The 26,371-nt window shown below is 36.3% G+C and overlaps 1 protein-coding gene across 1 annotated transcript in view; it reads left to right on the top strand.

The window, feature by feature from the left end:
* SNX2 (sorting nexin 2) overlaps window positions 1–26,371 on the top strand; it is a 54,589-nt gene that overhangs the window by 4,705 nt on the left and 23,513 nt on the right. Inside the window, exons 2-6 of the mRNA XM_007102577.3 lie at window positions 17,476–17,593; window positions 22,486–22,649; window positions 24,234–24,300; window positions 24,635–24,678; window positions 26,156–26,297. Coding sequence (XP_007102639.1) covers window positions 17,476–17,593; window positions 22,486–22,649; window positions 24,234–24,300; window positions 24,635–24,678; window positions 26,156–26,297 — 535 coding nt within the window. The remainder of the gene's footprint in view (window positions 1–17,475; window positions 17,594–22,485; window positions 22,650–24,233; window positions 24,301–24,634; window positions 24,679–26,155; window positions 26,298–26,371) is intronic.

Here is a 26,371-nt window from a genome sequence, read left to right on the forward strand (position 1 = left end):
ATTCAAACAGAAAGTCACAAAAATTATAATCATCCTCATCAGTTCACTCAGTCCCATGTAATTAATTTTTTTTCATCTTGATCTTTTGTTAGCACTTTAATGAATTCATCAGTTTTCCATTAGAGTTCTGAAGATACTTATTCATTCAGTTCAGTAGTATAGTCAGTTACCAGAAACCTGTACTTGTCAGTCTTTTCCATGAATTCCATGAATATCTGTTTCTTCCAAGGGTTTTATAGTTTTGGCTCTTACATTTAGAGGTTTGATTTGTTTTGAGTTAACTTTTGTATATGGTATGAGGTAAAGTCCAACTTCATTGTTTTGCATGTGGCAATCCAGTTGTCACAGCACCATTTGATGAAAAGACTCTTTCTCCATTGAATGGTCTTGGCATCCTTTCTGAAAATTGGTTGACTGTAGATGTTTACACCTGGTTCTTGTACTAACCTCAAATCTTAAGGTTAGCTGAAGTTAAGTTGAGAACCACAGTTTCCCCAACACTGTCACATGATAGTTTATAGTGCATTTCAAATGAAATTTCCAGATGGGAGGTTCACAGGTCTTAGAATTCCTTTCCCACCATGTAACCCTATGCCATAATTGCACAGAAGATTCTGTACTTAGTTGACTTCAGTAAATACTTGAGTATTTACTCTCTACCATACTTTTTAGATGGTAACGGGAGTGCAGATGTTAGCAAGATAATGCAAATCTTTGAGGACAGAAAATCTCCAGTGGAGAAGAAAGATGTACAGAAAACTCTGATACAGACAGACTGTGACTATATGATCTGAAAACACTGAAAGTACCAGTGAAATGGGAGCGATTCTAACTCCTTTCAGCGTTTCTGACACATAGTAGATGAACAGTACATGTTTCTGTTAGCTAGGAAAAGCCATTGAGATGGTAATATTTAAGAGAGACTTCGAAGGGTGGAATGAAATTTCAGTGTGGGAGAATGGCACGTGTCACTTAAGGTTCAGTCCATATTTTAGGGAACTCTGAGTGGCTGAATATAGGATGTTACAGGGTAATGTGGTGAGATTGTGAACAGCTTTGAAATTTGTTTTGTAGGCATGTGAGAGCTCTGGAAGATTTTCAGGGCAGTAACATGATCACCTAGGAAGCTTAATGTGCTGGTGGTCTGAGGGATAAGTTTGAGTGCGAAGTATCATTGGTAGGTTGATGAGCCAGAGGTTATTTTAAATCTGAGGTTTAAAGCCTCAAGAAGAAAAGTGCAAACAATAAAGGAGAGAAAGAAGTTGATGCAATAGCAGATTAAAAGATAGCTTAAGACTTACAATGTCTAGAGGAAGGAATTATAAGTTTATTTCATTTGGGAGTAAGTTACACCAATGCAGATACTATCAGACAGCTAGAAATCCCGGATGGACTAGAGATACAGATTCAATACAATTTATTGAATGGTGACACTAAACCAAACTAGTTTAATAGAAATCTAGTCCTTGCCCTTATGGAGTATATGAACCAACAGGAGTCAACATAATAAACACACCTGTGTGAACAAGCACCTGCAATACCAGGTGATATATGTGTAATTGAAATATGCACATGGTACAGAAATAGTATAGAAAACTGGAGTGACTTAATTGCATAGAGATGATCTTTGAAACCCTGAAAAGTGGGCGACATTATCAAGAGAGCAAGTAGAGTAAAACTAAAGCGTCTTTTGATAAAGAACTGAAGTTTAGTATCTATTGTTCTAACACAACAGGTAGTAACAGCATATATCTTGTTTTCCTAATTCTGTCTTCTCATCTTTGGGTTGGCATCCAACTTTAAATGTTTTAATTTTTTTGAAAATTTCATTATGAATTACCTATGTTTAAGAGGAAAGACACTTCGTGACCAGGTATTTAAAGGCAACGGCATAGAAAATACTAGAAAGAGATTTATGATGAGGTATAACTCTAATTGACTACTTTCCCTGGAAACCATTAAATATAAGGGTTTTGGAATGAACTATTTTTAGTGCCTGTAAAAAATGTTATTCTGTGTAGTTGCTTGAGGCAGAGGTGCTCAATTTTTTTTCAGTTTTTTCTTAAAAAGAATAATTTTTTTTGGCCATGCTGCACGGCTTGTGGGATCTTAGTTCCCTGACCAGGGATTGAACCCAGTTCCTCAGCAGTGAAAGCTTGGAGTCCTAACCACTGGACTGCCAGGAAACTCCCCAGATTTGTCCTTAATGTTACTTTTCAAATGCTCACTTTCTTATAAAATTGAACTCTGGTGTTTTTTTCCTGTGATGATGGTTTTTAGTTGTGATAAAATTTACCTCAGTAAAGTTCACTACCACCTCAATCAAGATATAGGACACTTCCATCACCTTCTAAAACTTCTCTCATGTAGTTAATGCCTCCCACTCCCAGCCTCTGGCACCCACTGATCTGTTTTTTGCCTATAGTTTTGTCTTTTCCAGAATTTCATATAAATGGCCTCAAATAAATGGAATTATATTTTTTATAAATAAAACAGCATGAAACTTTCTGAATGTAACTTCTTTAACTTAACCTAAAGTATCTAATATTTATTGATGTTGTTGCATGTATCAGTAATTCATTCCTTTGTTGCTGAATTTAGTATTCCATTGTATTGTGTATCACAGTTCTTTGTTGTTGAAGAATGTTTATGTTGTTTACAGTTTGGGGCATTAATGACTAGAGATGACATGAACATCTATATACAGATTTTTGTATGAACAGTTTTCATCTCCTTTGGGAAAATACGTAGAAGTAGGATTGCTGGTTATGTGGTAAATACATGTTTAACTTTCTAAGAGACTGCCAAACTTTTTGCCAGAAAGGTTCAAGGGAGATAAAGCATAGGGAGATGAAGTTAATTACTTTTAGTTTTGCAAGTTAATGGCTCTAGTAATAATATAACTCAAGTTATAATAATAACTAGTGATATAACTCAAGACCATGTCCATTAGGACAGTGTTCTCCAAGTCTGAGAATTGATAATATATGGTTTCATTAAAATGAAAGCATGATGTTATGGTATTTCCTCCCATCATAAAAGTTATTTTAATATTGAAGTTTTAGGGACTTCCCTGTTGGTGCAGTGGTTAAGAATCCTCCTACCAGTGCAGAGGACACAGGTTCGAGCCCTGGTCCGGGAAGATCCCACATGACACGGAGCAACTAAGCCCACGCACCACAACTACTGAGCCTGCACTCTAGAGCCTGCAAGACACAACTACTGAGCTGGCATGCCACAACTGCTGAAGCCGCATGCCTAGAGCCTGTGCTCCGCAACGAGAGAAGCCACTGCAATGGGAAGCCCGCGCACTGCAACGAAGGGTAGCCCCTGCTCACCACAACTAGAGAAAGCCTGCCTGCAACAACAAAGACCCAATGCAGCCAAAAATAAAATAAATAAATAAATTTCTTTAAAAATATATATATTGAAACTTTATTCCTATTCAGAGAGTCACACTTTGTATGTATTATTGAGTGTTTGAATCCTGAAGGCTAGTCTGAAGGAAACTTCAGTGCCTCTGGATTTGCCTGTTTTAGTCTCTGGTCAGGTTTTCATTCATTTTATCTCTGAAATCTAAAAAAATTGTAAAAGATTCTAAGAAAGAAAGAGAAAGAAGAAAAAGATAATTGCCAGACTGTTTTCTTCAATGATGGAGAATTCAGTTGTTCCACATCCTTGTCAGCACTTGTTAGTGTCGGTTTTATTTCAGGCAGTGGCACACTTGGGACTGGCTTATACTGGCTTGAAAGAACTGATCTTTAAATTTTCAGGAATTTTGTAAGCTGTTTAGTAAGCAGCCATTGTTAAAAATTAAATTATATAAACATAAATTATATTAAAAAAACAAAGGTAATAAATATATAAAACTTGTCACTTCCTAATTCCTTTACTATGTTTTACTGGTTTTTATATATGTCTGTTGTATCCGTATGGTGGAAAGTAACATATCTTCCTAGCTCCACATCCAGTCGGGAGAAATCAGCCACAGAGGGTATGTTTATGCCACAGAAATCAGCAAAAGCTAAAATTCAGGGTCTTCTCTCCCAAAGACCGGATTGCTAAACATATACCAGCATACCAGTGACTTTTAGCCATTCTAAAAGGTATGTAGTATTATCTAATTGTGGTTTTAATATACATTCCTTAATGGTTAATGATGATGCGTATCTTTTCACATACGTGTTCACTATCTGAAAATTGTCTTCTTTGGTGAAGTGTTCTTTTGTATCTTTTAGCCATTTTAAAATGGGTTTCCTTATTGAGTTTTGAGAATTCTTCGTGTATTCTGAATACACATCCTTTGCCAGATGTGTGTTTTGAAGATATTTTTTCCAATCTGTGGCTTGTTTTATCCTTTTTTAATTGATAGTACTTCATCTGTTACATATGAAATCCTTGGCTAACATTAGCACAAGGTCACAAAGGTTTTGCTTATGTTTTTTCTATAAGTTTTATCTTTTATATTTAGACTTTAGATTGCTTTTGAGTTAATTTTCTTATAAGTTGAGGTTCTTTTTTTGAATATAAATACCTTATTGTTCAACCACCATTTACTGAAAGATAATCATTTTACAGTTTGTTTTATGGCTCAGAATATGGTCTTCTGTGGTAAATATTATGTGTGCACTTGAAAAGAATGTACTTAGTCTGATATTGGGTGGAATGTTCTATAAATATTAAGTTAGTTGATAGTATTTTTCAGTACATGCAACAAACATCAGTGAATTTCAGATGTTTTATATTAAGTTAGAGAAGCTAGACTTTAAAAGTTTCTTCATTGGGTTGTCTTTGCATCTTTGTCAAAAATCAGTAGAGCGTATATGTGTGGGTCTATTTCTGGACTCTGTTTCATTGAGCTTTTGACTATCTTTTTGCCAGTTCTATGCTATCTTGATTACCTTGATTACCTGAGTCTTGAAATCAGGTAGTGTGAATCCAGTGACTTTGTTCTTTTCAAAATAGTTTTGGCGGGCTTCCCTGGTGGTGCAGTGGTTGAGAGTCCGCCTGCCGATGCAGGGGACGCAGGTTCGTGCCCCGGTCCAGGAAGATCCCACATGCCGCGGAGCGGCTAGGCCCGTGAGCCATGGCCGCAGAGCCTGTGCGTACGGAGCCTGTGCTCCGCAATGGGAGAGGCCACGACAGTGAGAGGCCCGCGTACCGCAAAAACAAAACAAAACAAACAAATCAAAATAGTTTTGGCTATTCTAGTTCTTTTGCCTATCCATATAATTTTAGAATCTATTGATTTCTACCAACAATTTCTGCTGAGATTTTAATTGAGATTGTAATGAATCCATTGATTAGTTTGGGGGAGAATTAACATATTAACAATACTGAGCCTTTAAGCCATAAGTATACTATTTCTCTCCTTTTTTTTTTTTTCTTTTAGGTCTGTCTTGATCTTTCTCATCAGTGTTCATAGTTCTCAGCATAGAGATCTAGTACATATTTTATTAGTTTATACCTGTTTTATGGTTTTTTGGTGCCTTTATATCCTTTACATTTGCTCATTGGTGGCATATTTACCCTGTTTTCTGCAACTGTTGCTAAACATTCTAGTTCTAGTAGGTTTTTTTGTAGAACCTTTGGGATTTTCTATGTAAAAAATCATGTTGTCTCTGATTCGAGTTTTATTTCTTTCCAATCTGTATGTCTTTCTTTTTCTTGTCTTAATGCACTAGCTAGAACCAATATTGTAATACTGAACAGAAATGGTGAGAGTGGGTATCTTTTCCCCTTTCGTGCTAATAGGAGGAAAATATTCATTGTTTTTTCCCTTAAATATGATTTTTTTTGGTAGATGACCCTTATTGGGTTAAATAAGTTTTCTTCTATTTCTAGTTTTCTGACTTTTGTATCTCTGAATGACGTTGATGTTGGCAAATGATTTTTCTGCATCTAATAAGATGTTCATATAATTCTCTTTAGTTTATTGATAAACTGGATTATATTGATTGATTTTCAAATGTTGACTAAACCTTGAATTCCTGGCATAAACCCCACACAGTCATAATGTATTTATCCTTTTTATATATTGCTGCTTCCAGTTTGCTAGTGTTTTGCTGCTATTGTGTCTTTGTTTGCGACAGATATTTGTGTGTCGTTTTCTTTTACTCGTAATGTCTGATTTTGGTATCAGAAATGCTTACCTCGTTAAATGAGTTGGAAAGTGTTTCTTCCTCTTCTATACTGTTGAAGAGGTTGTGTGGAATTAGTCATATGTCTGCCCTAAGTGTTGACAGAACTTGCTAGTAAAATCATCTGAACATGTTGTTTTGTTTGCTAGACGATTTTTAGCTTCAAATCCAGTGTATCTGATAGATACAGAAGTATTTCCTCTTGTTGAACTTTGGTGGTATGTGACTTTCAAGGAATTTGTCCGTTCATTGTAAGCTGTGAAATTCATGGGCATAGGTTTTTCATAATACTCCATTATCCTATTACCGTATCTGTGTAGTCTGGGTAATGCCCCTCCTTTTTCATCGCTTATATTGGTAATTTATGTCATCTCTTTGTTTGCTTATTTATTCATTCATTTTAATCTTGCTAAAGGTTTGTCATTTTATTGGAATCTTTCCAAAGAATCAGTTTTTGGTTTCTTGGTTTCTTTTTTATTTTTTGTTTTGTTTTTTAATTTAATTAATTTCCTTCTGCTTGCTGTCTGTTTAGTTTGCTCTGCTCTTTTGTCAAGCTTTGATCATTGGTTTAAGACTTTTTTTTTTGAGTGCTAGTATTTAGCTATGTATTTCTCTGTAAGCACTGCTTTAGCTGCATCCCACAAATTTTGATACTGTGTTTTTGTTTTTATTCATTTTAAACTATTTTCTAGTTTCCCTTGTGACTTCCTGTTTGACTTATAGGTTATTTAGAAGTGTGCTAATTTCCAAAATTTGAGGACTTTTCCAGATAGTTTTCTGTTACTGATACAGGTTTATTTTATTAGTGTCAGAGAATGTTTTATGATTCCGGTTCTTTTACATTTGTTAAGGTTTGTCTGATGGCCCAGAATGTGATCTGTTATGGTGAACAGTCTGTGTACACTTGAAAAACATGTATATAGTCTAATGTTATTGTTGAAGTGTTCTCTAAATGTTAAGTCAGGTTGATTGATAGTATTTTCCTGGTCTTCTCTATCTTCCCTTATTATCTATTTATTGTATCAATTACTGTGATTTAGTATTATAATTTCTTGGTAAATTGATCCTTTTATCACATGATACCCCTCTTTATTGCTGATAATACTCCTTATTCTTAAGTTTATTTTATCTGATGTTAATGTACCACTCCAGCTTTTCTTTGGTAGCATGACATGTTTTTTCCATTCTTTTACTTTTAACTTACCTATGTCTTTAAAGTAGGGTTTTGTAGGCAGCATATTGTTGTGCATTGTTATTTTTGTACACAATATGGTCACTTCTGTCTTTTAATTGGTGTGTTTAGAATATTTACATTTAATGTGATTATTGGTGTGATTGCATTAGATCTAGCGTTTTATTTGATTACTGTTTTTCTCTTCTGTTTTTCCCTCTGAAAACAGAGGGAAATATATACCTAAACATTTACAGTCCAATTAGAGTTAATATTGTACTTTGACAAACAAAATTCAGAGCCTTACAACCATATAGGTCCATTTATCTTCCTTCTTTCATGTTATATTTCTCCTGTGTATTACATTTCCATTCAATGAAAACTTTACCATTGTTATAATTTTTGCTTTCATAGTTATATACATTTTACGTAACTTAAGAAAAATGGTCTATTTTATTTCCCCAGTTACCATTTCTTTGGTTCTTCTTTTATTTCTTTTTTTTTAACATTTTTATTTATGTATTTATTCGGCTGCATAGGGTCTTAGTTGCGTCATGTGGGCTCTTCATTGTGGCACACGGGCTTCTCTCTAGATGCAGTGTGTGAGGTCCAGTGCGTGTGGGCTCAGTAACTGCAGCACGTGGGCTCTGTAGTTGTGGTACACAGGCTCCAGAGCACAGGCTCAGTAGTTGTGGCATGCTGGCTCTCTAGTTGTGGCACACGGGCTCCAGAGCCTGGGCTCAGTAGTTGCAGCACATGGGCTCTCTAGTTGTGGCACGTGGGCACAAGGGCTCTCTAGTTGTGGTGTGCGAGGTCTAGAGTGCCCGGGTTTAGTTGCCCCACGGCATGTGGGATCTTAGTTCCCTGACCAGGGGTTGAACCTGTGTCCCCTGCATTGAAAGGTGGATTCTTAACCACGGGACCACCAGGGAAGTCCCAGATTGCAGCCATTTTTAATAATGAGGCTGCATCTAGTTTTCTCTGAAGTTGTTCTGTTTGGAGTTTTCTTTTTTTTTTTTTTTGGATCTGTAAATTAATGTCTTGCACCAAATTTGGAGAGTTTTTAGCCATCCTTTCTTGAAATATTGTTTTGCGTTGCTCTTTTTCTAGGACTTCAGTAACATGAATGTTAGACCTTTTTATACTGTTTCACAGATCCTTGGGGTTCTGTTCATTTTCTTCATTTCTTTTTTCCTATTACTCAGATTGGAGATTTCCTAATGATTTATCTTCAAGGTCACTAATTTATTCTTTCAAGAACTGTAAAGGGTAAACTCTACCCTCCTGGTAAGGTAACAGATTAACTTGTTTTATGGTTGCTGGAAATTGACATGATAGAGGACTTTCTTACTCAAAGCATAGCAAGTATTGGGTTAGCCAAAAAGTGCCTTCGGTTTTTAAGTAAAAATAAAAGACACGCTTTTCATTTTCACCAAGAACTTTATTGAGCAACGTATTCACCCTTTTGTCCCACTACTTTCTGCCATTTTTCAGGCAACTTCATAATTCCATCTTCTCAAAACTTTTTGTCTTTTTGAGCAAAGAACTGTTCTAGGTGCTTTTTACAGTCTTCCAGGGAATTGAAATTTTTTCCATTAAGAGAATTTTGTAAAGACCAAAATAAATGGAAATCCGAAGGTGCAGTGTCTGGTGAATACAACGGATGAATCAGAACTTCCCAGCTGAGCTGTAACAGTTTTTGCCTGGTCATCAAAGGAACATGCAGTCTTACGTTATCCTGATGGAAGATTATGCGCTTTCTGTTGACTAATTCTGGACGCTTTTCTTCGAGTGCTGCTTTCTGTTGGTCTAAATGGGAGCAGTACTTGTTGGAATTAATCGTTTGGTTTTCTGGAGGGAGCTCATAATAGAGGACTCCCTTCTAATTCCACCATATACACAACATCACCTACTTTGAATGACGACCAGCCTTTGGTGTGGTTGGTGGTGGTTCATTTCACTTGCCCCACAATCTGTTCCATTCCCCCATTATTGTACAGTATCCAGTTTTCATCGCCTGTCACAATTTGTTTTAAAAATGGAATGTTTTCATTACATTTAAGTAGAGAATCGCGTGCAGAAATACGGTCAAGGTTTTTTCTGCTTAACTTATGTGGACCCCAAACATCAAAGTGATGAGCATAACCAAGCTGGTGCAAATGATTTTCACTGCTTGATTTGGATATTTTGAGTATGTCGGCTGTCTCCCATGTGGTATAACCTTGATTGTTCTCAATTAATGTCTTGATTTGATCGCTATCAACTTCAACTGGTCTGCCCCACCATGGAGCATCGTCCAGTGAGAAATCTCCAGCATGAAACTTCGTAAACCACTTTTGACACATTTGATCAGTCACAGAACCTTCTCCATACACTGCACCAATCTTTTTTTGCGTTTCAGTTGCGTTTTTACTTTTCTTTAAATAATAAAGCAAAATATGCCGAAAACGTTTTTTTCTTCCATCTTCAGTATTAAAATGGCTACACAAAAATTCACCAATTTTGATGTCTTTTTTCAAATGCATGCTGATATGACAGCTGTCACATACCATCTAACAAAATTGTTTTGAATGAAGTTAAAGACAACTAAGTGCTATGACAGCCATCTTGCGGGGAAAAAACGAACGAACCTTTTGGCCAACCCAGTAGCATGAATATGTTTGTGACCATTTCCCTTACCCCTCTCTTGCCAGGATGATAAATGGAGGGGCCCAGGCCAGTGTTGCACCAGCCTTTGGTTTGTGTCACAGCTGAGGAACCTGAGCTTAGGGAACCCAAATCATTTATAATAGGCAATGTCTGCTTGATCTTTGCTCCAGAGGATACTTATACTGGACAGTAAACAGACCTGGTCTTTTGGGGGGAAAGAGATGCTGATCTCTTTCTTCCAAGGCTGTTTCCCGGAAACATAGGCTTCTCTCAGAGTTTTAGCTGTCTGCACTGTCACATAGTGGACTGGAGCTCAGCTTGGGCTACCCTTGTAGCAAAGCAATACTAATGAAGATTTCTGTCTCCTGCTCTTCAGGCTACTGGACCCCCTTTTCCTGGTTCAGCTGGCTAGAAAGTAGATTTTCTTTGGGGTTTTAGATGCTTTGTCATGCAGCTAAGCAACTAGGTGTGGCCTCAGGGCAGGGACAGGAGAGGAAAGGTTTGGGAAGCAAGGGGGAGAAAAAAGAATTTTCCACCTATGTTCTCCAGGTGGTAGGGGCCCTGGTGTTATAGCTAGATAGACAAAGGTTTTTTGTTTTGTGTGGTGTGTTGTTGTTGTTGTTTTGAGTCTCTTCACATACTCCTAGTGTAGTTCTGCAGTTGGGGCCATCCTCAGGAGAAGGTGGGAGAGAGAAGAAAAAGAAAATCATAAAATTCATCCCTATAAGGATCATTTTTCACATTTTTGGCTCCCTCCCCAACCTGCCTATTTTTTACTTTTAGATCATTGTTTCTGTATTCTATCCAGAGCTTTTAGTGTTAATCAGTGAGAGAAAGAGGCTTACGTGTGCTTCTTTAGTCTTCATTGCAATCCATAGCACTAGTTGTTTTGGTTTGTTTTCGTTTTTTTGTTTTGGTTTGGTTTTTTTGAAGTGATCTTAGCAACCTTGAAACTTTTAATAAAAATAATGTCTAGCAAACTACTAAATGATGATATAGGGGAAGAAAAGAATATATATTTATTAAAAACACTGACGTCTCCTCGTTGCCTGTCTCGGACAACTATAATTCTGATCACCCAGAAGCTGTCACTGTACCCTTTCACCATCACTTCCTTGATTGATGGACCACTCTCTCCTTACTCCTTTCCATCCAGTGGAGAACAACTCTTCCTGAACTCACTAAGAAACTGAAAGAGACATGGAGAGGCAGGGGCAGAGATAAGTGAGTCCTGAGAGCCTTTAGTGAGTGACTGCTCCATGACTGCTCTGTGAGCAGTGGAGCAGGGCACTCCATGCTGCTGATGGATGGGCACCAATAGAAAGTGCATGCCTCATAGTCTCCCCACAGTGGGGTGACTGCTGCCACCACAGGCATTACTGGAGTTGCTCATTCGTCCACACCATTCCCATCTCGTTTTCCACTCTCAGGCACTGAACTATGATATAAAGGAGTCCTTTTTGTTACATAAACATGCCAGTTTTTCATTCTCTGACTTTGATGTCAGAGAACAATGAATACCCAAGATATTAGAGTAGTATAAACATTCAGTTATGATAAGAATACATTATAGGTTGATAGTCTACATGTATTATAACTATGGACTGCATTACAATTTTTACTTTGAATAGACGTATCTATTTTAGAGAATTGAAGAGGGAAAACGTAGTTTCTTTTTGTTTTTCAGATATTTAGCATTTCAGTTGCTTTTCCTTCATTCATTGTTTCCTCTTGTATCATTTTTCTTAAGCGTAAAGAATTTCCTTTATTGTTTTTTTTAGACCTGGTTTATTGATGATGAATTATCTTATTTGTGCTTCATGTGAAAACTGTTTTACTTTTATTCCTGAAGAGTATTTTTGCTGTTTATAGATTTGTGGGTAGACAGTTCTTTCTTCCATCACTTTGAAAGTATTCTTAGACTGTTTTCTTAGTCTTTGTGATTTCTGATGAGAAATCTACGGTCATTTTAATTGGTGTCCCCCTGTAAAAATGGTTTTTTTCTCTCACTACTTTCATTTGTTTCTCTAATACTTTTATTTTTAGCTGTGTGATGATGTGTGTAAACATAGTTTTCTCTGGTTTTATCCTTTTTGAGGTTTGCTCCTATAAATTTATGTCCTTCAACTTCAGGAATTTTCAACCATTTCTTCCATAAATAATTCTGCAAAAATTTTTCATCTGTCCAGGAACTTCAGTGACATGAGTGTTAGACAGACCCCTGAGGCCTTGTTCATTTTTTTTTTAATATTTACTTTCTTATTTATTTGGCTGCGTCGGGTCTTAGTTGCAGCATGTGGGATCTTTTGTTGTGGCGCACAGGCTCAGTCGTTGTGGCACAAGGGCTCTCTAGTTGTGGCATGTGGGCTCTAGAGCACATGGGCTTAGTTGCCCTGCAGCATGTGGGGTCTTAGTTCCCCAACCAGGAATTGAACTCGTGTCCCCTGTATTGGAATGCGGATTCTTAACCACTGGACCACCAGGGAAGTCCCCCTTGTTCATTTTATTCAACTTTTGTTTCACTATTATTTAGATTGGATACTTTATGTGGATTTATTTTCAAGTTCACTGACACTTTTTTCTGTCATCTTCATTCTTTTATTGAACCCATTCTGCGAACTTTTTACTTCAGATAATTTTTTTCAGTTCTGAAATTTTCCTCTTTTTTTTTCTTTTTTTGGGTAGTTTCTATTTCTTTTCCGTGAACATCCTTCTTTTTTTTTCTTTTTTTTTTTTTTTTTTTTTTTTTTTGCGGTATGCGGGCCTCTCACTGTTGTGGCCTTTCCCATTGCGGAGCGCAGGCTCCGGACGCGCAGGCTCAGCGGCCATGGCTCACGGGCCCAGCCGCTCCGCGGCGTGTGGGATCCTCCCGGACTAGGGCACGAACCCGTGTCTCCTGCATCAGCAGGCGGATTCTCAACCACTGCGCCACCAGGGAAGCCCCAATGTGAACATCTTTCTTTTCATTCACTTCATATGTATTTACCTTTATCTCATGGAACATAGTTAGAAAAGCTTTTAAAAATTTTGTTTGGGGCTTCCCTGGTGGCTGCTGTAAACATTATGTGCATGTTTTTATATGGGCATAAGTTTTCAGCTCCTCTGGATGAATATTAAAGATCACGGTTGCTGGAACGTATGATAAGAGTATGCTCATCTTATAAATGTACTGCCAAATTGTCTTCCTTAGTGGCTGTACCACTTTGCATTCCCACCAGCAGTGAATGAGAGTTCCTGTTGCTCCACATCCTCATCAGCATTTGGTGTTGTCAGTGTTCCAAATTTTGACTACTTTAATAGGTATATAGAATGTACCACTATGAGGTATAATGGTGTCTCATTGTTGTTTTAATTTGCATTTCTCTAATGATATATGATGTGGGGTATGTTTTCATAGGCTTATTTGCCATGCATTTATCTTTGGTGTAGTATCTTGAAGGTTTTTGTCCTATTTTTAAACTGAATTGTTCATTTTCTAATTGTTGAATTTTAAGAATTCTTTGTATATTTTGGATCACAGTGCTTTATCAGCTGTGTGTTTTGCAGATATTTTCTCCCAATCTACAGCTTGTTTTTCCATTTTCTTGACACTATCTTTTGCAGAGCAGAAGTTTTCATTTTAATTTTAGTGGAGTCTGTCTTATCAAGTCTTTCTTTCATGGATTGTGCCTCTGTTGTATCTAAAAACTCATTATGAAACGCAAGGTCATCTGGATTTTCTCCTATGTTATCTTCTAGAAACTTTATACTTTTGTGCTTTACATTTAGGTCTGTGATCCATTTTGAGTTGATTTTTGTGAAGGGTGTAAGGTCTGTGTCTAGGTTCTTTTTTTACATGTAGATTTCCAGTTGTTCCAGCACTATTTGTTGAAGAGACTAATTTTTCTCCATTGTATTGCCTTTGCTCATTTGTCAAAAAATCACCTGGCCATATTATGTGGCTCTATATCTGGGCTCTCTATTCTGTCCCATTAATCTATTGTTTCACCAATACCACACTGTTGATTATTGTAGCCTATGGTAAGTCTTGAAGTCAGGTAGCTTCAGTCCTCCCATTTTGTTCTTCTCCTTCAATAATGTCTCTTCTGGGTTTTTTGCTTCTCCGTGTGAACTTTAGCATCATTTTATCGATAGTCACAAAATAACTTGCCGGGATTTTGATTGGTATTGCATTGAATCTGTGGATCAAGTCAGGAAGAACTGACATCTTGACAATATTGAATCTTCCTATTCATGAATATAGCATATCTGTTCATTTATTTAGTTCTTTAATTTTGTTCATTACAGGTTTTTAGTTTTCCTCATATGGATATTGTATTGATACATATTTTGTTAGATTTATTTCTAAATATTTAGTTGTTTTGGGTGCTGATGCAAATGTTTTTTTTTTTTATTTCAAATTCTGTTTGTTTGTTGCTGGTATATAGAAGTGATTAACTTTTGTATGTTAACCTGTATCCTACAGGTTTGCTATAATTGCTTATTAGTTCTGGGAGCCTTTTTTGTCAGTTCTGGATTTTCTACTTAGAGGATCATGTCATCTGTGAACACAGAGTTTTATTTCTTCCCAATCTGTATACCTTTTATTTCCTTTTTTCGTCTTAACTGCATTAGCTTGGACTTGCAATATGATGTTGAAAAGCAGTAGTGACAGGGGAAATCCTTGCCTTGTTCCTGATCTTAGTGAGATAGCTCTGTGTGATGTTAGCTCTAGGTTTTTTGTAGCTATTTCTCAAATTGAGGAGGTTCCCCTGCATTCCTAGTTTACTGAGAGCTTTTATTATGAATGGGTGTTGGAGCCACTCTGCTACACTTTTATATAGCTGTGCTTTAGGGTATTTCAAACCTTTCAGTATTATAGACAATCTGATTGACAAACTTGTGGCCAATTCTTACACATATTTGTAATTATTTTCTTAGAATTCAGTTAACAGATAGTCATTGAGTGTTTGCAGCCAGGAACCTGATAAAAAGTAATAAGCAAAATAAGACATTCTTCTTTCCGTATAGAATTTGTAGTCTATAAACAGATAATAATTATAATATAGTGTGGTAAGAGAAATTATGGTAAAAGAAATAGATATGCTGTGGAAGCATATATATCACTCACCTAACCAGACTCAGCTAGAGATGAGATTGAGGTTGTCAGGAACATCTTCTAGAAGAAGCTTATAATAAAAGCTTATTTGTTTCCAGATTTCTTCAAGATGAAATGCTAAGGTAAATAGAGGCCTACCTTTGTGAGAGTTTGGTCTATAAGCATGAGCTCCTGAGAGAAAAGAAAACCGCTTTTTAAAATTTTCCCATAAGGAATTTAAACTGTTTTTGAAAGCTCTTAAGAAATGTCCTCATGCTGTAGAGGATAGTTTACTCAAAAAGCTGATCAGAAAATCTTATGAGTTAGGAGTGGCGTTAAAAGATTATTCATCCTTGGGAACTTCCCTGGTGGTGCAATGGATAAGACTCCACACTCCCAGTGCAGGGGGCCCAGATTTGATCCCTGGTCAGGGAACTAGATCCCACAGGCATGCTGCAACTAAGAGTTCACATGCCACAGCTAAGACCTGGTGCAACCAAATAAATAAGTAAATACTTTAAAAAAAAAAAAAAAAAAAACATGTCTCAGTGTTCCCTGGACAGTGTTTAAAAAAGAAAAATTATTCATCCTACAAAAAATTTACTAATCTTAAAACAAAGGTGATAATTTACCTTTGCTAAAATTAAGAACTTCTGTTCATCAATACCTACCATTAACTAAGTGGAAAGGCATTAAGTACGGACTGGGAGAAAAATATTTGTGATACATATCTCACAAAGAACTTGTATCTAGAACATGTAAAGAATTACAAATCAGGCTTCCCTGGTGGTGCGTTGGTTGAGAGTCCGCCTGCCGATGCAGGGGACACGGGTTCATGCCCCAGTCTGGGAAGATCCCACATGCCGCGGAGCGGCTGGTCCCGTGAGCCATGGCCTCTGAGCCTGCGCGTCCGGAGCCTGTGCTCCGCAACGGGAGAGGCCACAACCGTGAGAGGCCCGTGTACCGCAAAAAAAAAAAAAAAAAAAAAAAAAAGACAAATCAATAGGAGCAATAGAAAAAAATAGGGAAAATATTTGAAGAGACCCTTCCCAAGAGAAGATATCCAAATGTCTGTTAATCATATGAAAAATTGCTCAGCATCATTATTCATCTGGGAAATGCAAATTCAAACCACAAAAGATACACTCTACACCCTCCATAATAGCTAAAACAAAAAAGATGGAATACAGTAAAGTGTTGACAAGGGTATGGAGCAACTGAAATTTTCATATATTACTGGTGGGAGTATAAATTAAATAACCACTTGAGAAGAATGTTTAGTGATATCTTCTAAAGCAGAACATTCACCTACCCTATGATCCAGGTATTCCACTCCTAGGTACGTACCAAACAGACATTTGTTCACTGTTTGCTAAAATATGTACTAGAAAGTTTATACAGTACTATTGGTAGTGGTATAAAACTGATAATGAAATTTGAAAACCGAAATGCCCATCAACAGTAGAATGGATCAATTGTGATGTATTTACACAGTGAAATATTTACAGAAACGAAAATGAGTGTCCTATTATTACATACAATAATACAGAAGAATCTTGTATACATAACATTAAGATCAAAAACCAAATACACAAGAATACATTTTGTATGATTCCAGTTCCATGAAGAGTGAAAACAGGAAAAACAAATCCATGTTGGTAGAAGCCTGGGTGGAGAGAGGGTAAAGAATGGGAGGGAGCATGAGTGGAGCTTCTGGAGTTGACGATAACGTTCTCTTTCTTGATCTGGGTGCTGATTACTCAGGGATGTTGGGTTTGTGAAAATATCTAGCTGTGTGCTTTTGACGTATACAACTTCCTTTTTGTTATTTGTTTAAAAAATAGTCTTGGTTTTAACTATTACTATAAGAAAACTGTGATAAAACTGAAAGCTTTACAATCTTCAGTCCATTTTGCTGACCTTTGTACTTTAAAAAGTACAAAAATAGTTCCTTAGCTTAGCTGAAATGTAAATATTTGGGGGAGGGCATATTTTTAGTTTGAAACTATAGAAATTTTAGAATAATTGTAGTCTTAATTCAACTACTGTTAAAGCTTCCTCTTACAGTAAAGTAGTAGTTTGAACTTCTTACTCATGCAACATGTTTTCAAGATCTGATATTTATTATTATGTCATAATATTGTATACTATGTAAATCATTAAAATTTGTTTTTGTTAATTATAACAACATGGCAAATTAGTGTATCTAACTGGGTGACTAGAAAAGATTTTATTTTTAAATCTTAAGTGACTTCTTGTTAAGAAAGGAGAAAGTGAGTAAAAGTATGTTTTTGATTCATTCTTACCCTCAAAGGAGGAACTATAAATAGCTGTTCATCGTCTTCTTTTCTTATCAAGAGAATATTCTATTTCTGTAGTGTATAGAGATATATCAGGCAAACATGGCAATCCATTGTCAGTTATTGTTTTTTTAACAGTCAAGTCCATCATCTCCAGATCCAGCTAGTCTTATTACAGAAGATATTAGTACGAACTCCAATGGTCCAAAACCTGCAGAAGTTGTGCTGGATGATGACAGAGAAGACCTTTTTGCAGGTAATTATAAGTGCCTTTATTTTTTAAAAAAATAATTGTCAACTATAGCATATATCCCGTGAGAAAATTTTCTCTAAAGCAAAACTGACATTTTGTGTAAAGTATTAGTGATAGCTCTTCTTGTTACCAACTGAGGAGGATAGGAAATTTCAGTTAATTTGCTTTGTGAAAAGTAAAGACTGTTGAAAGAAGCACAAATGTGATCCTTTCTGGTTTTAAGCATGTGAAAATAAGTCACACTAATAATTTGATTATTTTGATCAGTACTTGGACTCAAACTAATAGTTGTGGCATTCATACTTTGAGAAATAGCAAGTGATTATATTTTCTTATTATGTACAAGTTGTCACAAAGCAAAATTAAACTCTGGATTTAAAAATCACTTAATTTAGGGACTTCCCTGGTGGCGCAGTGGTTAAGAATCCGCCTGCCAATGCAGGGGACATGCGTTCGATCCCTGGTCCGGGAAGATCCCACGTGCTGTGGAGAATCTAAGCCCGTGCACCACAACTACTGAGCCTGCGCTCTAGAGCCCACAAGCCACAACTACTGAAGCCTGCATGCCTAGAGCCCATGCTCTCCAACAAGATAAGCTACCGCAGTGAGAAGCCCGTGTACCGCAAGAGAGTAGCCCCCGCTCTCCACAACTAGAAAAAGCCTGTGCGCAGCAATGAAGACCCAGTGCAGCCAAAAATAAATAAAATAAATAAATATTTTTTAAATAAAAAAATAATTTAAAGCAATCACTTAATTTATAGTCTATATATATTTGAAATCTGTTTTAATAAAATGCTTCAGTATTTACCACATGTTCCATTTTGATTGAATTTTAGGTGAGTAAATTGATGCTTCAGGAATTTATTTTTGATATGGGAGCAGGATTTGGTGTAGTCCAGTCTACCTTTTAGAAAATTGGACTCTTCAAAACAGTTATCTGTTTTAAGATGAAAATTTAGGTACAAATTAATGTTTGGATATTAAAAAGCAAAATCTTCCTTAGAATTAGTGACACAAATAATTAAAATAGTAAATCTTTGTTTAAGAGCTTAATTTACCTAAACTGGCTTTCATGAGTTAAAACTTAATAATACATCCTCAGCTTTTATAGTGGTTGAATATTCAAACCATCCTGTATTTTTTTTTACAAATTTTTTTTTTTTTTTTGTTTTGTTTTGTTTACTGCGTTGGGTCTTCGTTGCCACGTGAGGGCTTTCTCTAGTTGTGGCGAGTGGGGCTACTCCTTGTTGTGGTGCTGTGGCTTCTCTTCTTGTGGAGCATGGGCTCTAGGTGCACAGGCTTCAGTAGTTGTGGCACATGGGCCCTAGAGTGCGCGGGCTTCAGTAGTTGCAGCGCACAGGCTCAGTAGTTGTGGTGCGTGGGCTTAGTTGCTCCGCGGCATGTGGGATCTTCCCGGACCAGGGATCGAACCCGTGTCCCCTGCATTGGCAGGCAGATTTTTAAACACTGTGCCACCAGGGAAGTCCTGGCAGGCGGATTCTTAAGCACTGTGCCACCAGGGAAGTCCCCTACAAATATGTTTAAAGATACAGTCCTCCGTCACAGAGGTCCATATAATTTCCTGCTTGATATATGAAAAGTTTTCACTGCAGATGAATTAATGTATTTTATGAATTCATGTCAGAAAGTTAAAAATGTGATACCAAATACCAATCATTTTCCTACCCCCACCCCCCCTTTTTCTGTAGCTACCTTACATCTTAGAGTATAATGACAGTTAACCAAAGTTGTAATATTCCTTTTTCTTTCCTTTCATGGACTTTTTTCCAGACAGTCCTTAAAAGTTTTTTCATGGCATTTATGTCTGAAAGATGACACAAGTTCTTTCTCTGCTAAGTAGGTGCTAATCTAAAATTGTGCCTAGGGCTTCCCTGGTGGCGCAGTGGTTGAGAGTCCACCTGCCGATGCAGGGGACGTGGGTTCGTGCCCGGGTCTGGGAAGATCCCACATGCCGCACAGCGGCTGGGCCCGTGAGCCATGGCTGCTGAGCCTGCGCGTCCGGAGCCTGTGCTCCGCAACGGGAGAGGCCACAACAGTGAGAGGCCCGCACACCGCAAAAAAAATAATAATAATAAAATAAAATAAAATAAAATTGTGCCTATTCCTCTAATAGTAGAGGGTCATACATAGAACACTTGGATTATCCATTTTATTAAAGGAAAGAGGGTTTTCTTGTTTACAGTGTGCCCAGCTGATCAAACAGTTTGCCACATGAGGATTATACAGTGATATTTGTCCACTAAGCTTGATTAGAAAAATCTTTTTTTGTGTTTTAGTCTACCTAGTGCAGCCTATACTAAATATAATGATACAAATATGGTCAATGTCAGTGTTTGTTTTGTTTGTCTTTGTTTTTAAGGAGAGACATGGACTAAGCAGTAAAAATAGTTATTTGTTTCTTTTATTACCTACAGACACTTTTTTATGCTTTATCTTTTATCTTAAACTCAGCTGTATTTCATAATGACATCATTAGGTGTTCTAAGACATGTACCAGAGGAGAAACTATAGGTATTGCTCTAGTGATTTAGCCATTTGGTTTTAAAACCATAAGAATATTAGATTGTAATTGGTATGTATGCTCATGTATTTGGGGTAGCATTTCAAATACTATTATGTCAGAAGTGGTATTAGAAAAAGTTCACGCGTGACTTTTGTTACTGTTATTAGCTTACTTACAGAGTGTTCACCAAATATGGGTGACTACAGAGCCCCTTTCCACCATTACTTACATCCTGCACTAAGCTACACTGAACATAATAGGAAACTGTCCTAGAAGAATAAGGGAGGGTGAGCAAATTGCCAATATTGAAATTGTCCTAGACTTTTAGAACTTGTTTCTGCCAGGGTACTTAGCTTATTTCACTTATGCTTTTCAGTAGATGATACCAAATCTAAGTTTAATGAGTATTCCTTTGTTTAAAAAATTCTCTGGTGTCTATGGTATGAGTGAAACTTAGCTGACATTGACATAATCAATTTATACTTATCTGCAAAGTATCTTCCAAGGAAATGCTAATCATTGTACTTACATATGGGGCATTTTATGGAATCTTTAGGTCTGGTTTTAATTAATTTTTGTTAATTTGTAATATGTTAGATCACTTTTACTAAAATAATAATTTTTCATGGGAGGAATTTAAAGCAAATTGGTATGCTGAACCTAAATCTCTATCCATTTTATTTTCTTTTAAAAAAATTTTTTACTTATTTTTTTATTGAGGTATAGTTGATGTACAATATTGTATAAGTTTCAGGTTATGACATAGTGATTCACAATTTTTAAAGTTTATACTCCATTTATAGTTATAAAATATTGGCTGTATTCCTTGTGCTGTACAATATACCCTTGTAGCTTATTTATTTTATGCATAGTAGTTTGTACCTCCTAATCCAAGAGGTAAGATACCACTTCAGGTAAATAACATGTTATTAGTGATATACTTTTTGAGGTATTAAAATGACTCACTGACTATTACTACCTTCCCAAACCTCAAGGAATGTAGGAAACTCAGGTTAGAAACAGCTGATCTGATCCTGTTTCCTTTGTAGTCCTGCCTGCCTTTTCCTGGTAGCATTCTATAAACCAACAGATTATCATTTTGGCCACTGATTGTAATTTTTACTTTTCTGGCTTTGCTTTTAGCTTATGCTGTTATGGTTGACTCCTGAACAGTATGACTTTGAACTGCTGGTGTCTACTAATATGCATTTTTTTTTAAATTAGCAGATACTACAGTACAACTTGATCTGAGGTTGATTGAATCCAAGGATGTGGAACCTCGAATACAGAGGAGCCACATATATGGAGGGCCCAACTATAAGTTATACTCAGATTTTTGACTGTGTGGAGGGTCGGCGGCCCTAACTCCCGCATTGTTCAAGGGTCAACTGTATTTCATTTTCGTGGAATGCTTCCCTCATTTTTTCTCTAAACTCTTTCAGATCTTCTCAATTCAGTTTTGTAAAATATTCCTCATTTTCCCCAGCCTAAATTATTCTGTCCCACTTCAACTCAAATTATAGCGTTTATTCTTTAGTTCATACAGCAATTAAATGTCTTGTAATTTTCTTTTTATTGTTTTCTTGGCTGTTTTTTTTCTTTTATTATTATTTAACATTCCACATGCTTATGTCTTGTTTTCCCAACTAGATTATAAACTCCCTGAGGGCAGGTATGATATTTTACATTTCTTTATGGTTCTCCATTGCATTTAGCACAATGTTACATAGCTTGTAGACGTTCAGTTTATTGATTTGATTTGTTTTTAAATATATTTAATTTTAGATTTTTCAAATGAACGAACATTTTAAATGAAAACCTAAGCACCTATTTGTTTTGCGTCGTATTTGTGTATTCAGCTAATATCCAGTAATCTTTAGCGGTTAATTGCTTTAGATTACTAACATTGTGGACTTTCCATAACATTTTTAATCCCAGTTGGGATAGTTCTGGGCAGTTTTCTGCCATGAAATTTGTGTTCATATGTATAAAAGAATAGTAATGTTAGCCTGAATACAAGATTTTGGAAAGTAAGTTACCACAAGTATTAGATATATTACAGATCCAAACACAAATGAATGTGGAATTATCCATGTCATTGCTTTCCTACTGGCTTTATCCCTACCACTAGTATAGATAATTATGCTGACTTACTGGAATTCTTCCTAAAATCTACAAAGTCACTGTTGGTTTTAAAGTTTTGATAAACAATTAAGGAAGGATTCATAAATTATTTATAACAGTTATTTTAAAATAATATTGTGATATTGTGGATTATATAAAAATATTTTTCATAATTTATTGACTGCTCTGTAGACTATTGGGAGTTTGTTACCAGTGTCCTCAACTAACTTGTTTAATTTTTATCTAGAAGCAACAGAAGAAGTTTCTCTGGACAGTCCAGAAAGGGAACCTATACTCTCCTCAGAACCTTCTCCTGCAGTCACACCTGTGACCCCCACGACACTCATTGCTCCCAGAATTGAATCAAAGAGTATGTCTGCTCCTGTGATCTTTGACAGATCCAGGGAGGAGGTATGGAAAAATGTTTATATTCTAAGTTAATATGTAAATAATACATTTTTTGTCCCCCACCCAACATTTCTTTACTGTTAGTCATTTGTAATCAAAGCCTTTTAGAAATGTTTGGAAAAGAACACTGAACTAAAGAGGTCAGGTGATTTGGCTTCTAATTTTATCCCACCCCTTTTTCATCCAGTAACTTGGGCACATCACTTTCCTTCTCAAGTCAAGCAGTTTGTCATTTGTGATCTCATGATGGTAATGTGTGCCTCTCAGTGTTCCTCTCTTGGTCAAATAAGGTAATGTCTGAAAGTGCTTTGAAAACTTAATCACAATAAAGTGGTATCTTTTTTTTTTTTTGGCGGTATGCGGGCCTCTCGTTGTGGCCTTTCCCGTTGCGGAGCACAGGCTCCGGACGCGCAGGCTCAGCGGCCATGGCTCACGGGCCTAGCCCCGCCCCGCGGCATGTGGGACCTTCCTGGACCGGGGCACGAACCCGTGTGCCCTGCATCGGCAGGCGGACTCTTAACCACTGCGCCACCAGGGAAGCCCTAAAGTGGTATCTTGAGTAATTTTATTTGATAAAAGTATGTAATAAATGTTAATGGTTATGTCGGCAGAGTAAGAGATGTGTTGTGAATGGAGAGGAAGCATGAGGACCTTCTAAGGTGTAATGATGGTGTTTTTTCTTAATCTACATTCTGGTTATGAAGATGTGTTTACTTTGTAAAAATTATTGAGCTGTTTACCTAGGATTTATATACTTTATGTGTGTTGCAGTTCAAATAAGGCTTACTTTTAAAAAATCTGTACAGGAGGGCAACTTTGAAAAAAATTGTCATTAGAAAAACATCGGGGTTTTTTGGTAGCCTTAGACTATTAATATTGCTTTTAAAATTTGCAAGATTTAAGTTTCTGTGTTTTCTTCTTGAAAGTAACAAAACTTTCCCTCAGAACTGCTATTAATAAGGATTGCTTATTTATAATGGATAAAAAGTGTTTCTCTGTAGTCCCGTAGGTTTATCATTTTTCCTACTTCTTTTTTCAGTGAGCTTTATAGTGCTTTCATTGGCTTCAAGAAGAACATGTGTTTACTAGGTAATTGGTGAAATCATGATGCTCAAGTTGCTTATAATTCCTGCAAGTATGTAAGATTCTACTGGCAAAAGTAATGGCTACCTCCTGGTTTTTAAAGAGGAGAGATACAACTTTGAAAAATACTAATATTAAAAAAAATCAAGGAATTAATTATTTTCATAATCTGAATCTGAAGATTGAGTATATTGAACAAAAACATTCCACAATATTCCTACAGAAGACTACAGCGTTTTCTCTGCATCTGAGGAGTTGGTGGAAAACAAGAGTTTCTGTTCCTTCTCCCAGTGATCCTTTTCCTGTTGTCTTTGTGTGTGTGTATTTTTTACATAGTCAGGAAATGTGAAAGCTTTTATTGTTTTTCATAAATGGAGTGCTGAGTGACTTTTCAAATTGATGTGACAGTGACCCTAATAAAAGATAGATGGTAAAAATTATAGTTATTAGTATTATGACAATAATATAAACTGGAATCTTTAATAACAAAAAAAATTTTTCTAGATTGAAGAAGAAGCAAATGGAGATGTTTTTGATATAGAAATTGGTGTATCCGATCCAGAGAAAGTTGGTAAGTTAATATTTATTATATTTTGTACTTGCTTCTTTTTGATAATTAGTTTGGTTGTTAATGTGCTATTTTTCTTAACTAAATGCATTGTTACAATATTAAAATGGTGCTTTTATTTTTAAACTCGTGGCAGCTTATTTTGTTTTTTTCCCAGCTTTATTGAGGTATAATTGACAAATAAAAATTGTGTGTATTTAGGATGTACAATGTGATGATTTAATATATGTTATAAAATGATTACTACAATCAAGTTAATGTATTACCTCACATAGTTACCTTGTGTGTGTGCATGTGGTTAAGCTTATGATTTTTAATAGTTTGACTTTTCTTGTAGGTGATGGTATGAATGCTTACATGGCTTATAGAGTAACAACAAAGGTAAGTCTTTTGCTCCTTTAAAAAACTATTGAGCCCTCACCATGTGTAGTATGAGGATACTACAGTGATTAAGGTGTAAGTGATCACTGTCTTTATAAAGGTTATCATCCAGTAAAAGTTGCATATAAATAGCTACACTGAGTTCTGAGTGGTTTGGTAGGTAAAATATTCTGGGAGAGTATGAGGGAAGGGATCTAATCTAGGCAAAGGTAGGAGAAGTGGTTTGGGTGGGAGAGGGGCAAAGGGATTTGCTTGTGTAAAAGCCAGAAATCAAGAAAGCATTGTTCTTTCTAGGATCTGCAGGAAGTGGTGCCAGATTAAATTGTTTGGCAGTAAGCCTTCCTATATTATGAACAACCACATTAGGAATTTGGCCTTCATCCTTAGTGTATATAATGGAGAGCCATTGAAGAGGTTCAAACAAGAATGTGGTACAATTGATTTTTGTTCTAGAAAGCTCTATCTGACTCAGTATGGATTGGGAGGATCAAAGTAAAGGTCAGGATTTCAAGTTAAGAGGCAGTTGCAATCCTTAAAGGGATTGTAGGCCTTCACATCTTAAAGAGAGAGGATCTGAAACAGTCCTAGCTGTGAGAAGTGATTCTTAATACTAAGGAATTAGTTCTAGGGATGAGTGAAGTAAATGGCTTCTTGTGATGTATAGGAGGTAGAATCAGTAGGGCTTGGATGTAAGGAGTGGGGAAAGGGGGATGCCTAAGTGTGAGGGGTTTTTTTTTTTATCTTTATTGGAGTATAATTGCTTTACAATGTTGTGTTAGTTTCTGTTGTACAACAAAGTGAATCAGCTGTAAGTATACATATATCCCCATATTCCCTCCCTCTTGAGCCTCCCTCCCATGCCTAAGTTTTTGTCTAGAGGAACTTGGTGGTTGTTGGAGTGATCCTGGAGAAGAGACAACACAAGGGGAGGAACACAGTATGGAGTCAGATTTGTTAATTCATTGAACAGATACTTATTTATTAAATACCTTGGGGTCAGGCTCTTTTCCAAGGACTACAGTATAGTAGTAAACCACACAAAGAAATGCCCTTCACTCATGGAACTTATGTTCGAGCAGGGAAAAATATGGTGAAATTGAGGTGGCAGTGAGATTTAAGTGGAGGTTTCCCTTGGGCTATGTATTATTGGACTGAAGCTCAGAGGAGATCTGGGCCAGAAGTAAAGATTTAAGAATCATTAGCATAAATACAGGTAGAGTCAATGAGATGAGTTAAGGGTAGAATAAAGCAAACATTTTCTGTCCTCTTAAGTTTCTGTTAAAAAAAAAATCTATGATTTGGGTTTTTTTCAGTTGTTAGAAATCTTTACATCACATTAGTTAGCTACTCTGCATTTTTTTCAGAGTAGATCAGTGTGTGTGATATGTATATATGCATGTTCACAATTATGTATTACATTAACTTCTAAAAAATTGTTTAGTATTCAAAATTTGAAATACCTCTTCTTCACTTGTAGACTTCTCTTTCCATGTTCAGTAAGAGTGAATTTTCAGTTAAAAGAAGATTTAGTGACTTTCTCGGTTTGCATAGCAAGTTAGCAAGCAAGTATTTACACGTCGGTTATATTGTGCCACCAGCTCCAGAAAAGAGTATAGTAGGTAAGTATGAATTTTTAAAAATTTACTGTTACTCTTACTAGTTAAGTTTTAACTGTATAGATGTGTATATTCCG

Source organism: Physeter macrocephalus, chromosome 8 (genome assembly GCF_002837175.3).
Source record: "Physeter macrocephalus isolate SW-GA chromosome 8, ASM283717v5, whole genome shotgun sequence".
Taxonomy (NCBI): Eukaryota; Metazoa; Chordata; class Mammalia; order Artiodactyla; family Physeteridae; genus Physeter; species Physeter macrocephalus.